Below are 23,369 nucleotides of genomic sequence, written 5' to 3'. Positions count from 1 at the left end.
TGATGACGAAAGGAAAACGCGTTTGGCCGATGACCTGTTATGACTGGTCTCAACCCAGTCAAATCAATGACGGTAAACAACCAGGGAAATCACGTGCTTTTATTGGCCACCCCCTCATAGAGCCATAACAACCACAACAGTCACCTAATTTGGGCCCGTGGTGGACAGACCAGATTATAGATACTAAAAGCAATTGTTGGCAGGGTATTTTCAGATGATTAGATATAGCAGTAGATTCAGTCAAGCAGGCTAGTATGGCCAATACAACAATAGTCAACCAAGAACGGCCCAAAACCCATGCCACCTCTAGCACCCCACCAATGCTTCGAAGCCATTGAGAAACGACCACCCAGTAGACGCCCCTAATATGTAAATGAATGAATGTAAAACAAAGTTTGGATATAGGGACAAGGAAATTAGTTCCGTTATATAAACAGTTATGCGACAAATGTCCAGAAGTACGTTCCACATCGAGGTCATGTAAGATACCGCTACTCTGAGGATGTAGCAAGTTGGAGGAAGGACGAAGACGCGGAGCTGGGATCGCTCTCGCCAGTATCCTGACCTTCAGCTCCTGGAGAGCTGGATGACACACCAGTGATGCCCGCACCACCGACAGCCAGTTGTTCCTTGAGCGCTCTGTATTCGGCAAGTTGGGTTTGTAGTTGTTGCATCACCACACCAATAGGGACGGCGTGGTCACTTAGTTTGTCACCAGGTTTGAAGGGCTTCAGCATGTATCGCACCGAGAGGGTCGTAACGTTCATCTGTAATGAGGCATCAAATGTCAGTTTTGAGAGAAATCAAGAAGGAGAAGTAAAGAAAAAAAGAAGCTAGAGGGATCAAAGTTGTGGACTAACCTCGATGCGAGTGACCTGCTGCTCGACTAGACTCACCACCGTCGAATCAGCCAGCTCGCCACCATGATTCTTGACCAGATTGAACAAAGCGACGTTCGGCTCCTTCAGTCGCGCTTCACCTGGATTCTCCAGCGCACCGCATAGTCTTTCCAAGCGAAGAGTGAGCTCCCATAGGCGCCATATGAGATCCGCCTGAATTTCGAGCTCGGAGTGTTTACTTATGGTCGTGGGGCCGTTCTCTCTTGCTTCCGCTTGTTCCAACGTGGTCAATCGCCCGGAAAGCGAGTGAGGGTAGATGAGATAGAGTGGCTCCGGATTCTCCAGGCCCTTCAGCTTTCGTTCACCTTGATCTTTGATGACGAATCCTTGGCTGTTGAGTTGCTGAAGTTCACGTCGAATATTATATCCCAGACTATCTACCGCGTAGCTTTCCTCCGAGCCAGTAGAAGCAGCTCGTTCGCTATCAGCGTACACTTCAAGGTTGCGCTGAATATCACTCATGAAGTCGGACGAGACGAAAATCTGGCCACCATCGGCTACTGCCGAAATACGCGATGCGCGGTTGACCATGGGTCCGAAATAATCCATGCGATTAGTGACAGGATCTTTCTCACAGACAGGCTCTCCCCAGTGTATACCCATGCGGACAGACAAACCCCGGAAGATGATGTTGTTCTCCATATCGTACTGGACCTGGCACTGAGGCTGTTCAAGGATTTCGGTAGGCCATTCGGCCTCCAAAAGCTGGGTTTGGCAGTTGAAACACCAGAGTAGGGCTGCTGTGGTGGTGGAAAAAGCGACCATAAAAGCGTCACCTTCAGTCTTGACTTCGTAGCCACCAATGATTCCAAGTTGTCGACGAAGGATGTCGTTATGTATCTGAATTGCAGAGCGCATCGCGTCGGGACATGTCTCCCACAGACTTGTGGACTTCTTAATATCTGTGAAGATGATGGCCAACTCCCCAATAGGGGCATCCACGTAATCGAAGCGGGCGAGTCTCGAATCGCCAGGCATGTCACGCGGTTTCTTGGTACGCTTCGTGCTAGGGATGATTTGTTCCTCGGGAAAAGCAGGAGGCCCCATCGAGAGGCTTGTTCCACGAAACTTGAACTTCTCCCGCTTCTTTAGGTCACTCACGCCGAGAATCATCACCATGAGTTTATTGTTAGCACCAAAGGATATCGCCAGGTCCCGGATTTTCTGAGCGGCAATCATGAGGTCTCTACGCTCCGCTCTGGTGACATCGACCACCACGTCTGGCGTCACGTAGTCCCACAATTCCTTCGATGCCAGTATGATCATCTCATCCTGTTCAGTCAACTGCACATGCATGGTGTGGGGCGCTGCAACGACTGCGGGCATCAGCTGAAAGTGTCCAAAGGCTCTTGACACATGAAGAATGTCGTTTAGTCTTCCGTTGCGAGAGACAAATCCTCCAGCAGCCCGGATTCTCGCCCGCTCATGGGGCTCTGCAGGATCATGATTCTTGGTTAGGTACTTCAGCGTCCCGTCTGACTTCACAAGAATTGCCTGTGCATCACCAACGTTGGCGACATATAGATCCATGTTATTCAGATACAACACCGTTGCAACCCCACCAGACCGTATATCGTCTTGATTGAGAAGTTTCGTAGCTGGGGATCCTCTGTGAAATTGCCGAACACTACGGTCGTCGATAGATTTGTAGGCAGCAGCAGCCATATTCTTGTTCAGCGCCAAGAATGTCCGCCGCAGTGCATCAAGCGGTGTTTCTTCTTCTTCCACTCGTAGCCTTTTAAGCTCGGAAGAGAAGGTTGAGGTGAAATTCTCATGCAGAAACTTGGCAATCCTAGAACCCCCAGTTGACTGGGCTTGGCCATCAAACAACCCTACAAGCGTTTCCACATTGTCCGGCTTCAGACGTGGAACGATCATATCGATGATGGACAAATGCTCGCTTTTACCCAAAAAGTCGGCCATGCCATAAGCCAGAGACCCAGCAAGTGAAGCAGACGTTCTGACACGTCGATCTTCGTTCTCCTCAGGAATGGTGGGTGTTGTCAGTGTGACATCCATCAAACCGAGAACACGGAGATGGGTAAGAGAGTTGAAATCAGTTAAGTCGGTTCCATTGGCGGTGGTCGTTCCCGCCGAGGTGATGTTTGGTTTAATCTCCAAGCGCTTGTTCCCAGAGAAATTGAGGTATTTCAAATTCCGATTCCAGTTCCAGTTCCAATCGTACGGCCAGTTGGACACATTATACTTCAAGGCGTTGCTGCCAACATCTAAGATTGCAAGTTTGCTGACCTTGCAGAGTTCTGCTGGCAGTACCTGGAACCGGTTCGCATTCAGGTTGAGAACTTTGAGGTTACTGCCTTCCTCGAGATCATCAGAAGGAAGCGAAGTCAGCTCATTGCCCGAAAGGTACAACTCGGTCAGGAACGGCCAGCGCTTGAGCAAGCCCTGCGGAAGTTCGGTCAATTCATTGTACGACAGGTTAACAACGCGCAACTCTGGAATCAAGGAAAGCTCTCGGAAAATATCGTCTTCTAGACGATTGTCGGCAAGATATAAATTTCGTAGCGAGCCGGCAAACGTTGACGCCACGTGCTGGGAGAAGTTTGAATCTTTCCTGGAAGAAGGGCTGCCCTCGGTACCCGATCGAGAAGCTGCCGACACTTTTCTCCCGCTTTGGCCCAGAGACGAAGCAACGGACGGTTTGCGATAGGTCCCATCATTTGGTGAGCCTCCGGAGCTGATAAAGCCTCCCGACGTTTGGCTGGGTCGACGTGTTTCTAGCCCATCTTGCTCCTGAAGAGGACCGAGTTCTTCATAACTTGGTGTTGTAGCTCCCCCTGGAGTCGCTGCAGGCGTAATTCCCGTGTCGGTAGGTGGCTGAGGCGGAGAACTGCCGTGTTTGGGAAAGCTGTCCAGCACGTTTGACGAGACGTTGAGGGTCTCCAGTCTCGCACAGTGCCAAATTTCGGCGGGCAGCCTTCTCAAATTGCATTCCCTGAGGTTGAGATATTTAAGTTCCGTCAGGCATCCAATGGTGGCAGGGAGCGCAGCCAAGGGGTTTTTGATCATGCTGAAGTGCTCCAGCCGACGAAGTTTTCCAATATGCGGTGACATGGAAACAAAATGATTCTTATCAAGAATCAGTTTGGTCAGGTTGGGCAGGTTCTCGAACAATGAATCCCGGAATTGTACAAGCTTGGCGGAGGCAATGTTGAGCGAGGTCAGGGTTGGCACTGGTGCATCAATGTCAAACTGCGTCATTGGGCAATGATCGAGGAGCAAAGTCCGCAGTTTCGGGAATGACCCTTTAAATTTCGAGACTGCATTATGCCCAATCAGCAGTTGCTCCAGTCGAGGGAGTTGAGCCAGAATGTCTATGTTGGTAATGGCATTAAAGCGCGCATCAATCTCCCTCAAGTTAACGAGGTCCTTGAATGTCTCATCCAATGGCCCGCTCAGCATATTATTCGTCATCCAGAGCCGTTCCAGTGTCACCAGTTTTCCGATATTTGGCAGCTCAGCGATATTGTTGAAACTGATATCAAGATCCACAAGACTCTTCAAATTGCAGAGGAATGAAGGAAAGACTTGGAAGTTGTTGGAGGAGATGTTGAGACTTCTGAGATACTGAAAGTTCCCAAAGTAACTCGGTAGCTCTGATAGCTTGTTGTTGGCCATTTTGATACTGACGAGGCCATGCAATCTGTCGAGATTGGCATGTCCAAGCTCCTCCAAGAGATTATTGGACACGTCCAAGTAAGTCAACCGACTTGCAAGGCTAAAACTCGCTGGCAAACGCCGAGCTTCGTTGCCAATAAACTTGATCTCTCGTAGATTGATACAACCCTGGATAAAATCTTTGGGGACATCCAGGGACAAATTCCTAGACAGGTTCAGTGAGATAATCTCGGACGCCTTCTTGTAGAGTGTGATCGGAATGGTGACGAGACTCCGACCCTGAAGATCCACATGACTGAACTTCTGCATTCTGCTGAATCCTGGATCGCCGTCAAGACTGCTGTAGCCACTGAGCTTGGTTGGAAGGAATATGAAGCGGCAGATGTAACTGTGATCTTCCCGACCGATCTCTTCAATTCTATCCTTGGCAGTGTATCCGACTTGCTCCAGCAATCGCTTCTGCATAAGAATGGGTCTCTCCGAGTGATCAAGCTGTCTAGAGAGATCATTCCTCTTCATGACGATTTCATAGTTGTTTAAGTGGTCTTGAAGAAAAGACTTTCGGCCAAGCATAAGGAGGATATCTGCAACGGTGGCATTCAGACCAGCTGAAAGCGTAGCAAACGTGGAATCAATACGAAAGACCCGGATGAAGTATGAAGTCCCATCTGGCTCACGTGCAATACCTGTCGCATCACTTGCCACATTTGGAAGCCGCGCAGCGAGATCCTCCCCATGCTTCTTCACTTGCCAGCTCTCCGGAGCATCCCAGTGACCCGGAGGCAAGCCCTCCGACTTCTTCCCTTCCTCATGCTTTGGTGTGACCCCATCCTGAGCTTTGCTTTTGTCGCCTGGAGAAGGAGGGGGTTGCTGGCTAACGATTCCCTCCATGTGTGAAAGGTCTGTATCAAGCCTCCAAACACCAGGCTCCTCAGAAAGTTTGACGTCCTTCCCAGGAGGCGCTTCATTGCCAAGGCCCCGCCGGTTTCGTAACTTTGTGGAGCCCATCACAATGCCTTTCCCGTCCTTTCGACGCTCGTAATCGCCTAGATCCAGGTTTCTGAGAGATGTGCCACCTTCCAGACTGCCTTGCCGGCCCCGTCGAGGAGAAGCCTCCCTCCGCGCGAGCTTCGATGAAGACTTTGATGCTTCTTGCGCGGATTTTGATCCGGGAAAATGCTTCAAGGGGCCATGTGCTTTGGTACGACGGATTTTATCCAGTATCGATCGCTTGTTGGACGGCGCTCCGGGGGAGTTCTGGCTTTGTTCTCGAGAATAGGCGCTCTGTATACTCGGCGTGGGGCTAGTAGAGCGACCGCCGAGAGTGGTAGTTGAGCTCATCGCTGTCGAGGCATTTAGGCTATGGTCTCGGAAGGGGCGTAATCCGAGATAAGAATCATCACGTCCTGTAGCTGGACGAGCTGGATAACCAGCAAGATCACCCGCGACAGTCGGCTTTTCTTCCTTGCTTCGTGAATGACGGTGGCTGCCATGGTGCCTCCGAGCTTCTCTTGGCGCACCTGAGTTCGTAGCAGTCTGACCAGCAAGGCGACTTCCTTCAGGGGCGATGGGGACTTCTCGAATAGGAGCTTCTCCAAATTGCGGAATGTCCTAATGATAGTCACAAAATAAGAAACCCCAAAATTTCCAAAAACAGACAGGGACGACATGTGAAGGCGACTTCGAATGTGGGCAATTGGGTCATGAACTTACATTGAAGCTTTGATACAACCATGGAGTAATCTCACTGGATGGTAGCGGGGTTCGCGGTCTTGAAGGATGTAGTGAGGAAGTATCATCCTGGGATCTTTCTGGGAAGTTTCGAGCGCCATCAGAATTGGCTCTTTCGCGGGCTTTGAAGTGATCAATAGAGGCTGGCCTGCTGCTCAACGATCGGGTATCTTGTTCCTGCTCCTGTTTCGATTCGCCTGGCGGGAGGTATTCATCGCCAAAGAAACCCTGCAACTTCTTCCGGAATCGGCCGCCTGTACTGGACTTCGAGCCCTGGCTGCTGATTGTCGTGGCGCTGGCTACCGATGGTCTACGGTCGTCTCTGTTGTAGTCAAAATCCACGGGTTCACTGGCGAAGGTCCGGCCGGTGCTAGGACGGAAAGTGGCAGATGCCGGTGATGCCTCTTGTTCGGAGAAGTCATGGGAGAACGTTCCCGAGCTATCCATGGGGGCTATCTTAGGGGAGGATGACCAGGAGGCATTGGGGTTCTGATGAAAGTAGTCGATTTGGTTGGGATTTAGCTGCAACTGTTTCGAGCTTGAGCTAGACGTGGGTGGGGGCCCAGGATCGTCAGCCCCGGAGGTCGCCATAGCCTTCCTGCCAACGCCTCTCCGCTGATCTGTGGGTGAGATATCGGGCGAGTTCCACGAGAAAGTAGAAGAATATAAGTTATTCGAAGAGCCTTGTCTTGGCTGGTTGTGACCCTGAGATGCAGATCTAAAGGTAGTTAGCACTCATGTTACTTCCACAAAAACCCCGCCGTATTGGCAGATAACAGGAACAAATGCTGGCACGGAACTTCATCCGACATCACAACATCAAGCCCAGCATGAATGGTAAAGTCCACAGCCCCAATTTTGAAGACGGATTTGGAGTTGTGACAGCCGGTAATCAATGTTCGTCAACCTCGCCGCGCAACCGACTGTCTACATACCCCAAATTTCCAAAAAGCATACCAGCGATTCAACATGGGTGAAAAAGAAACGGGAGAGAAATCAATTTCGCACTGTTTCTTACCTCTCTAAGCCCGCAGACCTAGGGAAAGGAGAATTGCTACGACCATTCGGCATGACTGTGTTGTATAGCGGACGAGGATTTTGAATCTCTCTGACGGTTTCTTGCGACAACAAGCTGTGGGCCCCGGAGCTCTCAGAACTGCGCCTTCTGTGCGAATTCTCACTTCCGCGCAGTGACATGCTGTTATATTACCCAATCTTGGCAGCCAGGAGTGAGGAATCAGCCCGTTGTCACAGCAGTGGCGGAAGCCAAGGAAGAATCCACCATGAATGTAGCAAACGGCCTCGGAGGAAGCGATGAAGGAGGAGGTTGAGGAAGGAAATCAAAGCTCGACGAGGGCGTTGTACGGAGGCGTGTGCGATTAAGACCAAGATGGTCGGATGCGATAGCAAGGTTCGTTTCGTTGAAGGTAGGGAATACACAGAGCAAAATAAACCATCGATTCGAACAGTGGTTGAAAAAAAATGAAGAATAGGCTTGGCTGTTATTGCGAAGACAGAAATATCGCAAAGGCGACTGAACGTGGCACAGGGTATATTTCGTCGGGCGCGACGGTGTCAAGACGGAAGGTCCTTCATGTTCTAGAGGGCGAGCGGTAGTGGTGGAGGAACGTCATCACACGTTCCGCTATGAAAAGCTGAGTAGTCAAAATAGACCGAATGAAATGCTGGAATTTAAGTCAAGAAGCTCAAACAACATTAGGCATAGATGGGGACCAAACATGAGCCAGGAAGAATTGTCGTGTAGGTGTTATTCGTTGATGGCCAGGGTGTGTTAAACCTGCGCCAACAGCGGAGCAGAAGGAGTTTTGACTGTTTGAGATTCGCTGCGGCTCCGAAGAGGCTAATATTATTGCCTTCCTGTTAGCCTGAGGCTTGGTTGGAAATCGAAACAGACTCCGTACGGTAAATACATAATACCGTGCATTACCTAAGGTACACGCTTCAACAGAGAGCTACTGTGGGAAGATCACAATATAATTTGAGGGGGAAAGGGAAGACATGACTGTAACATTTCAGCCACTACTTGTACGGTATGTACGAAAGGTACCTTGGATACTTACAGAGTCAACCTACCATGCGTTAACTTATAGAGCAAGGTAGCTCCTTTTTGTCCCTTTGCCTACTTATTATTCGTACAAGTTGGCTCTCGACGGTGAAGGGATAAGGATTGCTACATATAGTGTAGAACTTCAACACCATATGGTATCTACTCATTGCTCAGATAAATACCTTAAGGATCAATGTATTGCTCATTTCATTGTTTGTACACTGTGCCCTTAGTTCACTAATGCTTTAACGGGAGCTGTCATCCTTGGGCGATTCCGGGGCTGGGTGGTCCGTGAATGATGTCTGTGCTTCTTTTGGCCAGTCGCGATGGACTTTTTGATACAGTTTAGTCTCTTTTCTGATCTATCTACGGAGTAGTTGGCTCTGATGAAGTGACAGTTTTTATATTGTTATAAATCATCGATAGATTTACACTCGTCACTCGCCAACTTCCAAGTTCGCATATTCTGTTCACAACTGGGAAGCTTACTGATGAAGATCCAGGAAGTCAAAGCTCCCTCTTCCGGAGACCTCCGTGCTACAGAGCTTTTGGCAATTATCTACAGTTTAGGCACGGGATAACTTAAATCACAACAGGCAGTGTTGTCTCTCAGTCTGGCGATGCCACTTTAAGGGACACGGGGTAAGTCAGCTGATTCGCTCACCTATCAATGCCCACCCCCTACTCTCCGAACCTTTCTTGGGAGTGTCACCAGTCCTTTAGCTCACCGTGACAGGCAATGTGCTTCGGCTGGGAGGAATAATAGGCGTTGCATGTGCAAGGCCATCCTATAGCTGGATTACTCTGAAAAATTATTCCCATGCCTCTTTGCCCCTGCCCAAACTTCCTGAAGCCGACTCGATCATGGAATACTTGTCCTTCCATTCCTTCTATGACCATTCTTTACTTGGTCTGTGTTTTCCTGTCCCTGGGCGACAAGCCATCTATCTCCGACGCTACAATAATGTTTAAGCGAGCAAGCAGTAGGCAAAAGATTGATAGATGAACAGATCCAACCAGTGGCTGTGTTCCAGAGCAAGCAATAGGACATTACTAGCATCAGCGTCAGATAGCTCGTCCTCGGGTGGATAAGGTTTGAACAAGGTCTTATTGGCCGAGCTTGCTAGTGTTCTTGAAGTATGACCTCTGCCTAGATGCTTGTAACCTACTCTAGGCCATGCTACCTCAGTGACTATGACTGCAACCGAGCTCGCTTCTGTATCTCCGTTCTTCCACCACTTCAATTACTTTTTGAACAGCTGCTGTCTGCCGGGTAATGTAGATTTGCCACCATAAGGGGTTTACGCCTATGGCCATCATTGGAGACAGCAAGTGAAGGTTTTGGTGAGTCGGTGACGCCGAGATATACATGTATTACCAGTTGTGGAATAACTGACCTGTCTTCTAAATGCTGTATAAAACTGCGGGGATCCAGACGGTTTATATCGTGTAAATTAAATTGAATATATAGAGAGAAACGAGGGATTACGGCTTGTATACAAGTATTCCGTTGATGTTTCTGCTCATTCTTCATATGATCGCATAACTCGGATATCTCCTCATAAGCCATCAACTACACAACATCCCAGTACTTGATCAAGACAACTTCAGAGTGTCAAACTCTGTGGATGAGCAGATGTCAGCGGGATATTTGTACAAATCATAGGATCCCGCGGTCCTCAACTTGATATATATATCCCACGTAGGATATTGTGCTTCATTATCAATACTATGACGGGTCGTTCTGTAAATCTTGAAGACGACGGTAGCTTCATAGCTATAATCTGATCATCGGAAGCGGTTGCCAGTTCTCGACGCTGCTAATCTCCTTGGCTGATTCAGAGTGCTTGCTGCAATATGTACCGGAGGATAGTAGATGGTGTGGTTGCCGAGTAACATTCAACCGGCGCTCAAAGCAACCTGATGTTACCCGGTGTACCCAAAAGAGGTGCCCGGATGAACAATTGAGGTCCTCGGGTCAGACATGCTCGCCAAGCATGGTGGAAGCATGGCGAGTTTCCCTTATAGGAACCAAGCGCAGCACTGGGTCATCAGATATCCCTTCTCCGTACCTTCGGGAGGACTCCAAAATTGGATGGTAGTCACTAGATCAGATTGTGACAGGTCTCTTAATAGAATTCGTCGAATGACTCGCCTTCTGTAACCGAGTGCCAGCTGCTTTTGGTGATATGTATGACAGTCATGGTAGGATTAGCAAATACTGAAAGAACATCTGAAAGGTCGCTGAACAACAAGGCAGAGAATGCATCGTTGTGACAATATAATTGATTTACTATGGAGTACAGAGTATGGAGCACTCCGTAGACGGAGCCGGCACGCGGGGGTTTCAGCTCCTATAATGTAATGTGATGTTATGGTCAGAGCGTCAAATCCAATCCAGATGTCTCGAAAATGAGGGGGCTGGGGGGTGGAGTGGGACGATCAGGCGGTGTTGAAGTCTGTTGACCATCGCCACGACGCTTCACGGTTTTAGATTGACAATATATGGATACTTTCTCTCTTGTGTATATGGTCTTGACGACACAACTTCTTTGCAAAAGAAATGGAGCTGTGGACCGGCGGAGATGATCGGTATGGACATCACAGGCTTACATATAGAGCGTTATGCACTCGCAACTCTGGCACACGAAACGATATGGATGCAACAGATACAAAGACCAGTGTTCTTCGTCGACTGAAAAAGGACTATTTATATTTGTGTATGGAGTACGGATACTTCTCTACCCATACAGCGGTAGACACAATGTAGCACAAAAAAACTACCTTTTTTGGTGGTGGATACAGGCATGTCTCAGCCAATCTTGACCCTTCAAGTTTCAACTCTTCAACCTTGAAGTCTGGCCGCATAAAAGTTCCCGTCACGTGTGGGAGCGGCCACCAATGGTCAATGGCCAAAGTCCAGCCACAGCGCCACAACTAAACTCTCGAGCCAATGACAGCTTCGAGAAGGTATGGAAAGGGCAGGAACCTTGTGTGGATCTGCAGCAGATGTGTGCTAATCTGCTTGCCTTAGGTTGTCAGGTCTCCACTGAGCCGCCCGCTCACTTGCCCCAAAGGAGTAATATGATGATGACGGCAGAAGAAAGGAAGTGAGGAGGCTGGACTACTCACTTTCCTCCAAAGTGGTCCAATTTCTGTCGGTCAGAAGCTTCCTTCTTCCAGTTCAAGGACACCTGGGAAGGTGATAAGAGAAGCCTGTTGCCTAGCCCTTGGTTGTCATAGCTGTTGTGGCAGTGAATTGTTCTTTCCTCTCCAATCTCAATGTATCACCTTGGTCAATAAGAAGACGATTTTGCTTCGTCCTCCTACTTTTTTTCCTTCTCTCTCTTCTGCATACATCCTCCTGCTCGTACTACCTTATTTCACATACTTACTATCTAGTAGCTTTTGAATTCTCATCATCTCTGCTGTATTATCAGATCACCCTCAATCTTTTCTTGGAAGATCCCTTCAGTTCTCACATTACCTCCGAAGCCTCTCACCATGAGATTGTCTCTCGTTGGTGTGGCCATTGGCCTGCTTTCTTCCTCTGCCATTGTGACAGCTCAGACATACACTGATTGCAACCCATTGCAGAAGAGTGAGTTGTAACATCCCGAAACTATGGTCCTACCGAATAATTCTGACTTGTCAAAAAGCTTGCCCTCCGGATCCCGCTCTGGGAAGGTCAGTCACCTACGACTTCACCAAAGGCTCGTCCCCCGACTTCAAACCAGTTGGGAGCCCCACCTACGACAGCAACAACGGTGCTGCTTTCTCGGTGGCCAAACAGGGTGATGCCCCGCTGATCCAGTCGAACTGGTATATGATGTTTGGCCACGTCGAGTTCGTGATTAAGACCGCTCCAGGCAAGGGCATTGTTAGTAGTGCAGTTCTGCAGTCTGATGACCTAGATGAGATTGATTGGGAATGGCTCGGTGCAAACAATCTGTATGTTCAGACCAACTACTTCGGAAAAGGTGACACTGGGAGCTACAATCGCGGCGCTGCCCATGACAATGCTGGGAATCAGGATGGTTTTCACACATACACAATCGACTGGACTAGCACGCAGATTGTTTGGCAAATTGATGGCAAGACTGTCCGGGTCCTCACTGCTGAGAGTGCTGGGGATCATTTTCCGCAAAGCCCAATGATGGTCAAGGTTGGTGTTTGGGCTGGTGGTGACCCCAACAATGCGCCAGGCACAATTCGTGAGTGACTATCCTGACTGCGGTGATGATATCGACTGGCGATATATACTAACCACCTCTTAGAATGGGCTGGTGGCGAAACCGATTACAGCGCGGGCCCTTATACCATGTACCTCAAGTCGCTCGTAGCGACCGACTATTCAACGGGTAAATCGTATACTTATAGCGACAAGAGTGGCTCGTGGCGGTCCATCACCTCTGATGGAGGTCAGATCAATGGTAATAGTGACGCTGAGTCCATTTCAACTGTCGAGTCTGCCCCTCCTGTGACCGCGACAATTGACAGTGCTCCTATTCCTTTCAGTGGCACGCACCGTGAGACGTCGAGCTTTGTAACTCCAAGTATCTGGCCCTGGGTTCCCAAACCTACCACTTTGTCGTCTTCCGTCGCGAAGGATACGACTCTGCCCAGTGGCTGGACCTTTTCCGGATCTCGACAAGTCCAGCCGCCCAGTGCGGCTTCTGTGAGTGAGCATTGCCCTTCATTTGCCTCTGCCTCATTTTCGATCGAGACATGCTGATGCCTTCCTTTCGTTACAAATATAGTCTACGCCCCCCTGTACGTCATCTTCCTTGGTTTCGTCGCTGGCTTCTCCTTCCCACTCGGGGCTTAAAACCAGTTCCATCTCTTCAGTCCCGAATAGTTCAAGTGCGACAAAGTCGACCGGACATCTTGCTTCAACGGCTACTTATCAGATTAGCACTTATGACTCGACTCTTCCCTCGTTTTCCGCTTCCATTGCACATGTGGCCCCTACCGTTGCAGCTGCCAATGACCTGCTGGAGGCGCCCCTCGGAATGGGTGTCTTCTGTGCGCTCCTTGGCGGCCTCATCGCAATCTTTTGAGCTGAGCTTACGAAGAAGCGATGCACTCCATTACGCTCATGATTGACGACTCCGGACACGAGACAATCGATTGATGAATGCATGACTTACACACGACGACGAATTGTATGTTGTATAGACACGGACTCGGTGGCTTTGTTTTTCTCTTATTGCAATGTGGTCTTTTTCCTCTATCATTTTGGGATGGGAGCGATTCTTTCTTGTCTCCGATTGTTGTTCAACATGGGTCACATTGTTTGCCATGGCGCACTAGGTGATAGTGTTCGTATCGATTCCCTATCCAGATTGGAAGGCTGATCGAGTTCACCACCTGGCTTGTTACTTCTTGTATTGTTTATTCTCCGGCAAAAAGTGTTTATAGACTAGACAGCATACAATACTAATTGGTGATACAATAACCACTTCTCCAGAACGGACAATTCAACTGAATCAGTTGATAAGGCTCATCTCAGGCTTCGCTGCTACAATTAAGAGGAGATATATTCACCGTACCTGTCAAGTGTTGAGGTCAGGGTCAGGCCGGCTCATCCTATGGGAATATATCCCGACAATGGACGGACCGCAATCTCCGGTATGAAGTAGGCATGAGCTTGTTGCTTTATTGGGAATGACATCACATCAAAAGGGTCGCTTCCCCGATATTACGACCTTAGATGGGTGTTGTGTCGGACAGCATACGAACAATACCTCGGAGCTGTTCTCTCCACAACTACACAATAACGTGCTGATAGGTTACCTGCTTGCATTTCATTCACAATGGGTTCCCGGATATTCTTGATTCGTCATGGTGAAACCGAAGGGACCAGCGGGATGCAGCATATCAGCACCACCGACCAGAATCTATCCACAGCAGGGGAGAGACAAGTCGAACTGACCAGGGAGCAGTATGTGGGTGGGGGCAAGTTGATCGATCCCAAAAGGGTTACACGCATGTAAGGCCACTGCTGCTCACATTTACTGCCATCATACACGTGAGACCAGGAAGCTGAAGGAGAGTGTCAACATCAGATACATCACTCCCAGGAGACGAGATCATCAGACGTGCGAAATCCTCCGTCTGGGAGTGCACCAACATCAACACTTTTATGATCGAAACACCAAGCAAACCACAACAACTGCGATCCCTCCTGCTACGGGCGACATAGCCGAGGCGACGATCCAGATCACTCCCAGCCTTGCTGAGTGGGACTACGGCGAATATGAAGGGCTGACCACAAACCAAATTCGTGAGAAACGCCAACAAGAGGGGCTGGACAAGGAAGGTCCTTGGTCAATCTGGGAGGCTGGTTGTCCTGGAGGCGAGTATGTCTTCTTTCTTTCCGATTGAGACATTTGCATATATTGGCAAAGAAATTGGCTGAAGGCTGACTTGTCTCTTAGAAACCCTCAACAGGTCTCCGATCGCGTTGACGAGCTGATCGGGGAGATGATAGAAGTCCTCAAGAGTACCTCTGCCTCCTGGCCAGGAGGCAGGTTGGTCCCTAATGTCAGTTCGGAGCCTCGGGATATCGTTTGTATTGGATCTGGTCAGTCGCTAGCTGCGTTGGCTATGCGATGGACCGGGCTGCCTTTGAGGTGTGGGGTGAGGCTTCTGATTGAGACAGCGGGCGTGGCCATACTGGGGTATTTCTTTGCCTCCATCTGCAAGCGGGATCAAGGGCTAACGATAACAATAGTTTCGAGGATGATGACTTGAATCAGCCGGCTATCATCCTAGGACGGAGGCCGGTGGCTCCTTAGTTTGTAAGCTAGATAAGATGACAGTCTTGGTTTCTTAGATATTATCAACTTGACCGTCTAGTTCCTTTGGAGTATTCTGGGTTCTGGTCTATAAAAGCGATCGTCGAATTTCTATTCTACAAATATATTACACATTCAGAGCACCACCAGGGCAAGCAACCATGGAAGGCCAATTCGGAGACAGGAAATGGCTCTTCTCGGCTGCTATGGGGTCGATATCCTCGCAGACATCTCGATCTTCTGATGTTCGTGGAAGGACATTAACCGCATCATGCTTCTGAGGCGCAATGTCCGCCCTGACTATGTTCAGAAAGAGGTCTCCTTGACTGAAGGGGCTCACTCACATGGAAATCTTTGTTTGCATGCCTGGCTCAGACTCTTTGACACCTTTCCAGGAATTATGACACCGCTCAATGAGCGAGAGGGTATACCTGCATCGTTCGTGATCAGCTAACGCTCTCCCTATGCGCATTCAACAAATCATAGCGTAGCGAGATGTCATACTCCTGATTCTGCAGCTCCCCATCCGCACCAAGAACGTTCTCCTTCTTTCCCTCGGCCAACTTGTACACCCGGAACCATTCCTTGATTGTATCCAGATACCCCGGCATCAGCGGCTCGACGTCCCCGATATCATTCAGCTTGTCCGCCTCCGGGTTCTCCAAGTCAACAACTAAGATCTTCCAGTCTGTCTTATTTTCATTGATGACGGCCAGCGAGCCGAGAACTTTGACCCTTTTGACCTGTGCAGGACGCGGAGTTGCGCCGCCCATTTCACAGACAGCAAGCGGGTTCCCGTTCGCTGGGAGATTAGTGAGGGGGTCTTGGATCTCGGGATCTTGGTATGTCTATTTGATTTCTATCAGTCTGTAGATCTCTTAGTTGAAGGCATATAAATGAGCTTACCTGAGGTAACATGCCATAGTTGAATGGGTATCCTTTATGCGGAAAGATGTTGGGAACGTACTTTAACCGACCGTCCTGAATATTCTGCTTCAGGGGATGGAGGTACTCGTCTTTTGCGATCTGGTGTCGTTATTTTCATCAATCGATCGTTCACTGCGTGTCGATGAGAACACAGAGAGGACTCACCTCCATCTTTGCACTCCACCACCTCGGCACCTCGACAACCATATGCACCACCGGCTCGCGGTTGCTGCCTGGGTACAGCGCCAGATCATGCCAAGGGGAGAGGAGCTTGTCATTGAGGTTGAAGTAGACGCGGTACTCCTTCGTTAGGGGTTTGCCGACAGGGCGAAGGACGTATTTTTCCACGAAGTCGGATTTGGTTTCGGAGAATGGTCGAATTGATTCCTCTTCAGTTTTATACGGTGCCATTTTGGAAGGAATTTGTTGGATGTTCGTCTGTAAGATAATATCTAGATGGTGGTTACGGGTTAGGGTTAATGTGGTATTTCTAGATATTTCGTCCATATACACTGCTTGATGATCATGAAAAGTATGACTACCTTGCTGGTGATGGATTCTACGGAGGTGAGTCATTGTGAGAGTGACGTCTATTATTGAATAGCTTGTACTGATGAACCGTGATGACGATGTCGACTTGTGTAGATATGGCTTCATGATGATCCGATACCCATCGGACCTCATCTCCGGCCGAATGAACCTCCTCGCAAGACGACAACCCCCAAGGTCCACTAATCTCTGGCTCTGCCCTACCTACCTTTACTACCCAGAGACCCTCGGTAGATACCGCGGTTCTATATCCCCGATTCTCAAAACGGATATCCTCGGCTCCATCACCACTTCACAGTTACCCCAATGCCCAGTCCTTCTAGCCCCTACACCCCAGACTATAAGACTAAGACCCCCATGCAGGACGACGGATTGGGGATGCTGCACGTCAAGGGAAAATATACCTACGAAGTACTTCTGGGGAAATTACAAAATACACCTGCAGCGGTAGACAGTTGCCAGCTTGGGATTGATTCCCCGTTGGTGTGGCGCGGGCACTACTATTTTCTAACGTGGTGTGGATGGCACGGTGGTATTGGGAGGGAGTTTGACATGGGTTGATTGGATTGACTGCGAAATAGAATCTATACTATGCATATATCACGCGACGCGGTTGACTTCTCCAAAATCTTGATAATAGTGGTATTATTTATTGCTGATAGATCCTAGTATGTTCACATGCATCAGCGAGAAGAGTCCGTTACACGCCGGGCCCTCTCCTGTGCGATGTCTTACAGGGCTTCTGGCCACGCTCTATGTAACGGAGCCAGAGGCTAGAAGGCGATATGACATTTGACATTTCCATTCTACTGACAGTGTGGAGTACATGCAAGCGTTTTTGTATCACACAGGCCGCCGTAAATTATCGTTTCAGCATATATGCTAGGTAGTCTCAACAATCATCCAATCGTGTTTCTCCCTCAAAACGTGTCACTTAAGCTCGTTAATCATCATGCTACTTCCCGTTCATACTTGGCTCTGCGAGTCGATCGACTTTTTCTCCCCTGGCTGGAACAGCCGCCGTAGTCCGGCGTATGGCGTGTTCACGGGACTATCTGTCCCCGTGTACAGGAACATATCGTATATCCATCCGCCGAAAGTACACCCTATGAATGGCGCTACCATGGGGATCTGCGAATAGGGTTGTTAGTCCTTCGTATCATCAGTCATCATATTCAAATAGAGCCAGGCATACCCAAAAGTAATAGTTTCCTGCCTTCCAGACCTCGGGCCCGTATCCGATCATATAGGAAACCAATCTAGGCCCGAAATCTCGAGCAAGGTTGATGGCATACCCAGTTTCCCACCCAAAACAAGCGCCAATGCCAAAGATCACAAAGAAGAGCGCAAGGGGGGTAAGGGGACCAGCCCCGATATTTCCGTCGTCTTTCAGAGCAAATATCAAGAACATCAGGATGGAGCTGGCGATGAACTCCGAGAAGAATTGTCCCGTCCTGGTCATGAATTCCGCCGGGTAGGTACAGAAGATACCCGCGGTGGCTGTAGGAGAATATCCAGGCACCGTTCGAATGTGTGCCCCCCCTTCAAACTGATCGATGGCCGACCTGTAATTTCCATAGACAATAGCTGCTCCACACATCGCTCCCAGTATCTGGGCAATGGCATAGACGGGGAATTTTCGCCATGGGAATTTTCGGAAGACGCAGTTTGCAAAGGTCACTGCCGGGTTGATGTGTGCTCCGGAGATGCCACTCGCGTAGACACCCAACATGACTCCGATCCTAAAGAGCAACCCCGTCAGTAAGTGCCAGAGAAATGAGCAGCAAAACCAAGAGATATACTCACCCCCAGCCCCAGGAGATTGATTGATAGTCACCCTTTTCTCCTTTGCTAAGTGTGACCTGGGCAACCACGCCATCTCCAAAGAGGATGAGGATCATAGTTCCGAAGAATTCAGAAAATGCATCACGGCAGTAAGTCCGGACCTTGCTCCAAGCTGGTTCTGGGAGCATGACCTGAGCCCCTTGGGACCCAAAAGCATTCTCCAGCATAGAAGCCCCGCTTTTATTACCAGCAGTCATAGTGACAATAGCACTCTCCTGTATCTCTGCATTATCGAGGGTTTGTTTGAGGATAGTCATAGTGAATAGATAAGACAGCCTTTGGGGACTCTAGCACGAGCTTGTAGAGGATGGGAAAGCTGTAGAGACGTGAATGCTGAAGCTATCGAGGCAAGATTTGAAGTAGGAAGGTATAAATATCACCACAAGGGAATGGTCTGAGGGGAGGGCCGGGACTGGTGAGCACGGAAGTGAATGGCAGTGTACCAAGACCTGATACTAGATGGAAAATACCGTTCACAAGCGGAACTTGCCGTATGTAATAGGCATTGGTATACATTCGGATTATAGCCCATATACCCAGACATAAAGGCACTGAAATATGCAGTCCCCAGTGTCACTTTGCCTGAGTGCCACCTTCAAACCCTCTCGTTCTTTCCAGACACGCATGGTGACACCCCCAGTAAGGTTATGCCCTTTGCTGGAATATTCGTGCATTGTGCCATAGAAGCCCATCAGCCATGCGCCCAGAGGCAGAGTAAGATTAGATTTGGAAATAGAATGTTCAAGAGATTCGTTGCTGCGCAAAGCGGCATCATACAGCCACGTCATGGCAAGGGCTGTCGTCCTTCGAGGACTATGGGGTCCTCGTTTTGATTGCTCACTTTCGGCCGGGGTTGTGAGGGCTGATGGAAGACCAGGCATGAACCACCGAGGCGAAAAACTGCCATTCGTGCGCTCCAGTCGGAGTGACCTACTTTTCAGTCACATCCTCGAACACGGCATGAGCCTGTTCAACCTTTTTCGACGTCTCGAACCATTCCGTCTTCAGGCAGACCAAATGGCCAGACACTGGTCAGTTTGAGACATCGAAGAGGGGCTTCGGCCCACGCCTGCATAACGTTTGAGGAATGACTCCAAATTTGTCCTTGTGTTACCTCCTGACATGGCCAAGTCGCAACGAGACGGCAGGGATTGAGGGGTTTTGGCTGAGACTATCGGCTGCCTGGGAGATTGGTGAACTTGGCGGGACGATTACCCATGTCCTCGGTAAGGGGCAATGATTGAAGTGCCAGCCTGCTCAATTTTTCTTCCCGTAGCCTCCGTGATTTCATGAGCACAGAAAAGCTTGTTGTCGGTGCAACTCTCCTGCCCCAAGACGGTCCTCCGTGTTCTGATAAACTGTCCAGCGGTTCGATCAAGATCGACTATTCTATGCTGCGAGATGTCTCCAGTTTTGCTCCACAAAGTTCTGGAACTTTTGGATGGGACGGCCATCATTCGACTAATCGATTATCCCACTGTTGACAGTCCCCGCAATTCCTCCGGCATGGTTGCTAGTTGCTGTTACTGTGGGGGCCGATCACTTCCACTGAACTCCGTAGATGACCGGGAAATGGCAACGATCCAAGTTAGGCCTGTTTGGGTTCGAATGACACATGCTTCTCATGCAAGTCGAGGATAGTATGACTGCAGGTAGGTAGCATTGCATGAATCAGACGTTCAGCAAACGAAATGACGGTAAATGTGGATGAAATCGGAGGAAGACTGAGGAGGTGTCGATGAGAAAGTCCCAGGTGCGCGGGTGGAATTATCCTCGCTCGGGGGTTCTCCGTAGTGTCTCGTGCTCCACCTTGCCTTCTCTCGTTCTCCCCAGTTTAATGAGACTACGCTTCTCAGATAGAGGAGAATCAGCAGAATGTGACTTTGCATCTAAATGCTATTGATACGATATTGATGGATCTGATAGACTCCTCCTGGGGATATCCAGGTTTGTCAATACGCAACCACCCGAGAGAGAGTCTGAGAGGTCGGAAGTGGACGGCCTAACAGGACAAACTGCTGCAAGCCGTTCATTTTCGCCCATTCAGAATTGATGAAACCCATGGCCATCAGGATGGCCGGCTCTCGAGCGCGTTTCCCAGCTCTTCTTCTCATTGGAGAACAACATGAGACCGACATGTCCTTCTACGCTTGTTCCTAGGCATGGGCTTGGCCAGCCGCTACACTAAAGCAATGTTCGGGTTCGGTCGTGTTATTGATTCCCCGGTATCTGGGCTCTGGGCTGGCTCGTGCCTCTCAGCTTACGGAGGAATCCTGTCCCCAGTTCTCATGAAAGTTATTATGCTTTTCCGTTATTCGATCTCAGCCCCCCTCCCCTAACTTTGACCATCCAGTCCAATGCGACCCCCGTCTCAGGGAGATTCCCCGCAGATCAAATGCCAGACGGAAAAATTGTGTGACCAGAGAAATGGCGTGGGATAGCTTGCTCGAGGATTATTTAAGATAGAATGGGTGCTATCTCCAAAATGTGGTTTTTCCACTCTTTCTTTTTCGAATGTCTCCCCAGTGTCTCTGTGGGGTTCACCATCCACTTTGCTGTCTATCCCAAAGCCTTCCCACGGAGTTCACTGTTGTTCCAGAGTCCTGAACATAAGACCACGCAATCATGCAGCCCTCAGAGGAGATCTTCGTAGGATCCATTGATCAGGGTACAACCAGCTCCAGATTCCTGATTTTCAACAAAGAGGGTGAGCCTGTGGCCTCACATCAGGTCGAGTTTACACAGATCTACCCCAATCCCGGGTATGTCCACTCTAAACTGAACTAGCTTAGCGGCATTGATGCTGATCAACTGTCCAACAGATGGCACGAGCACGACCCATTTGAGCTGGTGTCTTCCGTTGAGAAGTGCATCGAAGAGGCGGTCAAACAGTTTGAATCGGAGGGCTACTCCCGATACGGTATCAAGGCTATCGGGATCACAAACCAACGGGAGACTACTGTCGTTTGGGACCATGATACTGGCGAGCCACTCTACAACGCCATCGTCTGGACAGATACGCGCCCGCAGGCTATCGTTCACGAGCTGAAGCAAAAGCGCGAGTCATCGCAACTGCAAGCGATTTGCGGTCTTCCGCTGACAACATATTCTTCCGCCACGAAGCTCCTCTGGATGATAGAACATGTGCCCAAAGTCAAAGATGCGTACGAGCGAGGCACATTGGCGTTCGGTACGGTAGATGCGTGGCTTGTGTATCGTTTGAATGGCGGCGCATCGGCGAACGTGTTTGTATCTGACCCTACAAACGCATCTCGGACGATGTTTATGAACCTTGAGACCCTCCAATACGACAATTTTCTCCTAGACTTCTTTGGCATCAGAAAAGTCCACCTACCCAAGATTGTGCCGTCTTCAGACGCCAAAGCTTACGGAGCAATGGCATCTGGAATACTTGCTGGCGTTCCGATTATGGGCTGTCTTGGTGATCAGTCCTCGGCGCTTGTAGGGCAAAAGGGCTTTTCGCCAGGAATGGCGAAGAACACTTATGGAACGGGCTGCTTCCTCCTGTATAATGTTGGAGAAAAGCCAGTCATCTCCAAGCATGGACTTCTTGCTACTGTAGCATACCACTTCGATGGCAAGCCGGTGTACGCCCTTGAGGGCAGCATTGCAGTCGCCGGATCTGGTATCAAATTCCTACAAAAGAACTTGAGCTTTTTCCAAGAGTCCAAGGAAGTGAACGATTTGGCTCAGACGGTAGAAGACAGTGGAGGTTGTGTGTTTGTCACTGCGTTCAGTGGTCTTTATGCGCCTTACTGGATTGACGATGCAAAGGGGACAATGTGTAAGGCAACAAGGTCTAATGCTCCTTTTTGATCGGCGCTGACTTCCCGGACAGTTGGGATCACACAGTACACCCAAAAGGGTCACATTGCTCGGGCGACGCTAGAAGCCACCTGCTTTCAGACCAAGGCCATCTTGGACGCAATGGAGAAAGACAGTGGACATGCGCTGTCCGAATTGGCGGTTGATGGAGGCATGAGCAACTCAGACCTGGCGATGCAGGTGCAGAACATGAGCCCTCTCACATTCAGTTACCGGAACTAAATATCCCACAGATCCAAGCAGATCTCATCTCGATCCCGGTGTACCGTCCCAAGATGCGGGAAACCACGGCACTTGGTGCGGCTATAGCCGCTGGTCTGGCGGTAGGGGTGTGGAGAAATTTTGCTGAACTGCGAGACATCAACCGTGCCGGAGGAGCCGTCTTTGAGCCCAAGATCAGTCGCGAAGAAAGCGCTAAGTCATTCGCAAGATGGGAAAAGGCTGTCGCAATGTGCAAAGGCTGGTCTGGAGATGCGCCGCCACCTCCAGTGCAACCTGCTCAAAAGGAGGCGAAGAAAAATGCTCCTGAGGTTATAACGAATCACAACGCTATCAATGCTACGCCTCCAAAGTTCAACGGAGAGCTTACCACACCCAAATTCCCTTTGATAAGTATTTCTGGAGACTTGGATAATGCTGACGAGGAAGAGCTTTATCTGGAGCTGCGAAAGATTGAGATCCTGCAGCGACTCAAGAAACTCCGGAAACTCAAGCTTTCTTTTTACTGAGCGTCTCATGCGCCCATGTTCTAGCGTTTTTCTTTTGGGATCTGTACCTGTACATGTTCATGTTACAGTCGTGGCGAAATAACGAAATATTTGTTTATGGAAGAAGCGACGCTTACTGGACCATTATTGCTATGCGCCTCCTATTGTTTGCCCTCAAATCACAGCTAAACAAGTGTCAAGTCTACCTGTCTGACTAGTAGAAAGTTTGGTGCAGTATATATCGAACTCATCCATGTACATTTACCTAAAATGGTCTCTGTGTCGCACAACTACCGCCCCTGCTGATGTGAGATCTCAGATTTCGAATGGCCTCTTGCCTCTTTTTGGGGGGGGGGGG

General features: G+C 49.5%; 6 protein-coding genes across 6 annotated transcripts; 3 read left to right on the top strand and 3 right to left on the bottom strand.

Moving 5' to 3' along the window:
* Positions 1 to 126: 126 nt before the first annotated feature.
* acyA (adenylate cyclase acyA) lies at positions 127 to 8,093 on the bottom strand. Its single transcript, XM_745648.3, has 4 exons — positions 7,288 to 8,093; positions 6,252 to 6,987; positions 861 to 6,149; positions 127 to 767 (listed from the first exon to the last, which is right to left on the bottom strand). Exons 1-4 carry the CDS (start codon positions 7,464 to 7,466, stop codon positions 492 to 494), a joined length of 6,480 nt encoding a protein of 2,159 aa, XP_750741.2. The 5' UTR covers positions 7,467 to 8,093; the 3' UTR covers positions 127 to 491.
* A 3,392-nt stretch (positions 8,094 to 11,485) lies between these two features.
* Positions 11,486 to 13,814, top strand: AFUA_6G08510 (glycoside hydrolase family 16 protein). The gene is made up of 4 exons (XM_077805031.1): positions 11,486 to 11,938; positions 11,997 to 12,551; positions 12,615 to 13,019; positions 13,098 to 13,814. Exons 1-4 carry the CDS (start codon positions 11,842 to 11,844, stop codon positions 13,163 to 13,165), a joined length of 1,125 nt encoding a protein of 374 aa, XP_077661164.1. The 5' UTR covers positions 11,486 to 11,841; the 3' UTR covers positions 13,166 to 13,814.
* A 231-nt stretch (positions 13,815 to 14,045) lies between these two features.
* On the top strand, positions 14,046 to 15,186 carry AFUA_6G08500 (phosphoglycerate mutase family protein). Its single transcript, XM_745646.3, has 4 exons — positions 14,046 to 14,329; positions 14,406 to 14,699; positions 14,778 to 15,020; positions 15,074 to 15,186. Exons 1-4 carry the CDS (start codon positions 14,154 to 14,156, stop codon positions 15,135 to 15,137), a joined length of 777 nt encoding a protein of 258 aa, XP_750739.2. The 5' UTR covers positions 14,046 to 14,153; the 3' UTR covers positions 15,138 to 15,186.
* A 78-nt stretch (positions 15,187 to 15,264) lies between these two features.
* AFUA_6G08490 (putative inorganic diphosphatase) lies at positions 15,265 to 16,475 on the bottom strand (the record flags this gene model as incomplete). The annotated part of the gene is made up of 5 exons (XM_745645.2): positions 15,265 to 15,433; positions 15,482 to 15,568; positions 15,642 to 15,985; positions 16,044 to 16,163; positions 16,230 to 16,475. 5 exons carry the CDS (start codon positions 16,473 to 16,475, stop codon positions 15,265 to 15,267), a joined length of 966 nt encoding a protein of 321 aa, XP_750738.2.
* A 910-nt stretch (positions 16,476 to 17,385) lies between these two features.
* AFUA_6G08480 (MIP/aquaporin family protein) lies at positions 17,386 to 18,715 on the bottom strand (the record flags this gene model as incomplete). The annotated part of the gene is made up of 3 exons (XM_745644.2): positions 17,386 to 17,744; positions 17,809 to 18,355; positions 18,420 to 18,715. 3 exons carry the CDS (start codon positions 18,713 to 18,715, stop codon positions 17,580 to 17,582), a joined length of 1,008 nt encoding a protein of 335 aa, XP_750737.1. The 3' UTR covers positions 17,386 to 17,579.
* Positions 18,716 to 20,255: 1,540 nt separating this feature from the next.
* Positions 20,256 to 23,367, top strand: AFUA_6G08470 (glycerol kinase). Its single transcript, XM_745643.2, has 4 exons — positions 20,256 to 21,220; positions 21,281 to 22,263; positions 22,318 to 22,484; positions 22,538 to 23,367. The coding sequence occupies exons 1-4, from the start codon at positions 21,084 to 21,086 to the stop codon at positions 23,030 to 23,032; spliced, it is 1,782 nt and encodes a 593-aa protein (XP_750736.1). The 5' UTR covers positions 20,256 to 21,083; the 3' UTR covers positions 23,033 to 23,367.
* Positions 23,368 to 23,369: the final 2 nt, after the last annotated feature.

This window comes from Aspergillus fumigatus, chromosome 6 (assembly GCF_000002655.1).
Source record: "Aspergillus fumigatus Af293 chromosome 6, whole genome shotgun sequence".
Taxonomy (NCBI): Eukaryota; Fungi; Ascomycota; class Eurotiomycetes; order Eurotiales; family Aspergillaceae; genus Aspergillus; species Aspergillus fumigatus.
The sequence above is the reverse complement of the archived record's forward strand: the minus strand, read 5'-3'. Positions and strand labels throughout refer to the sequence as shown.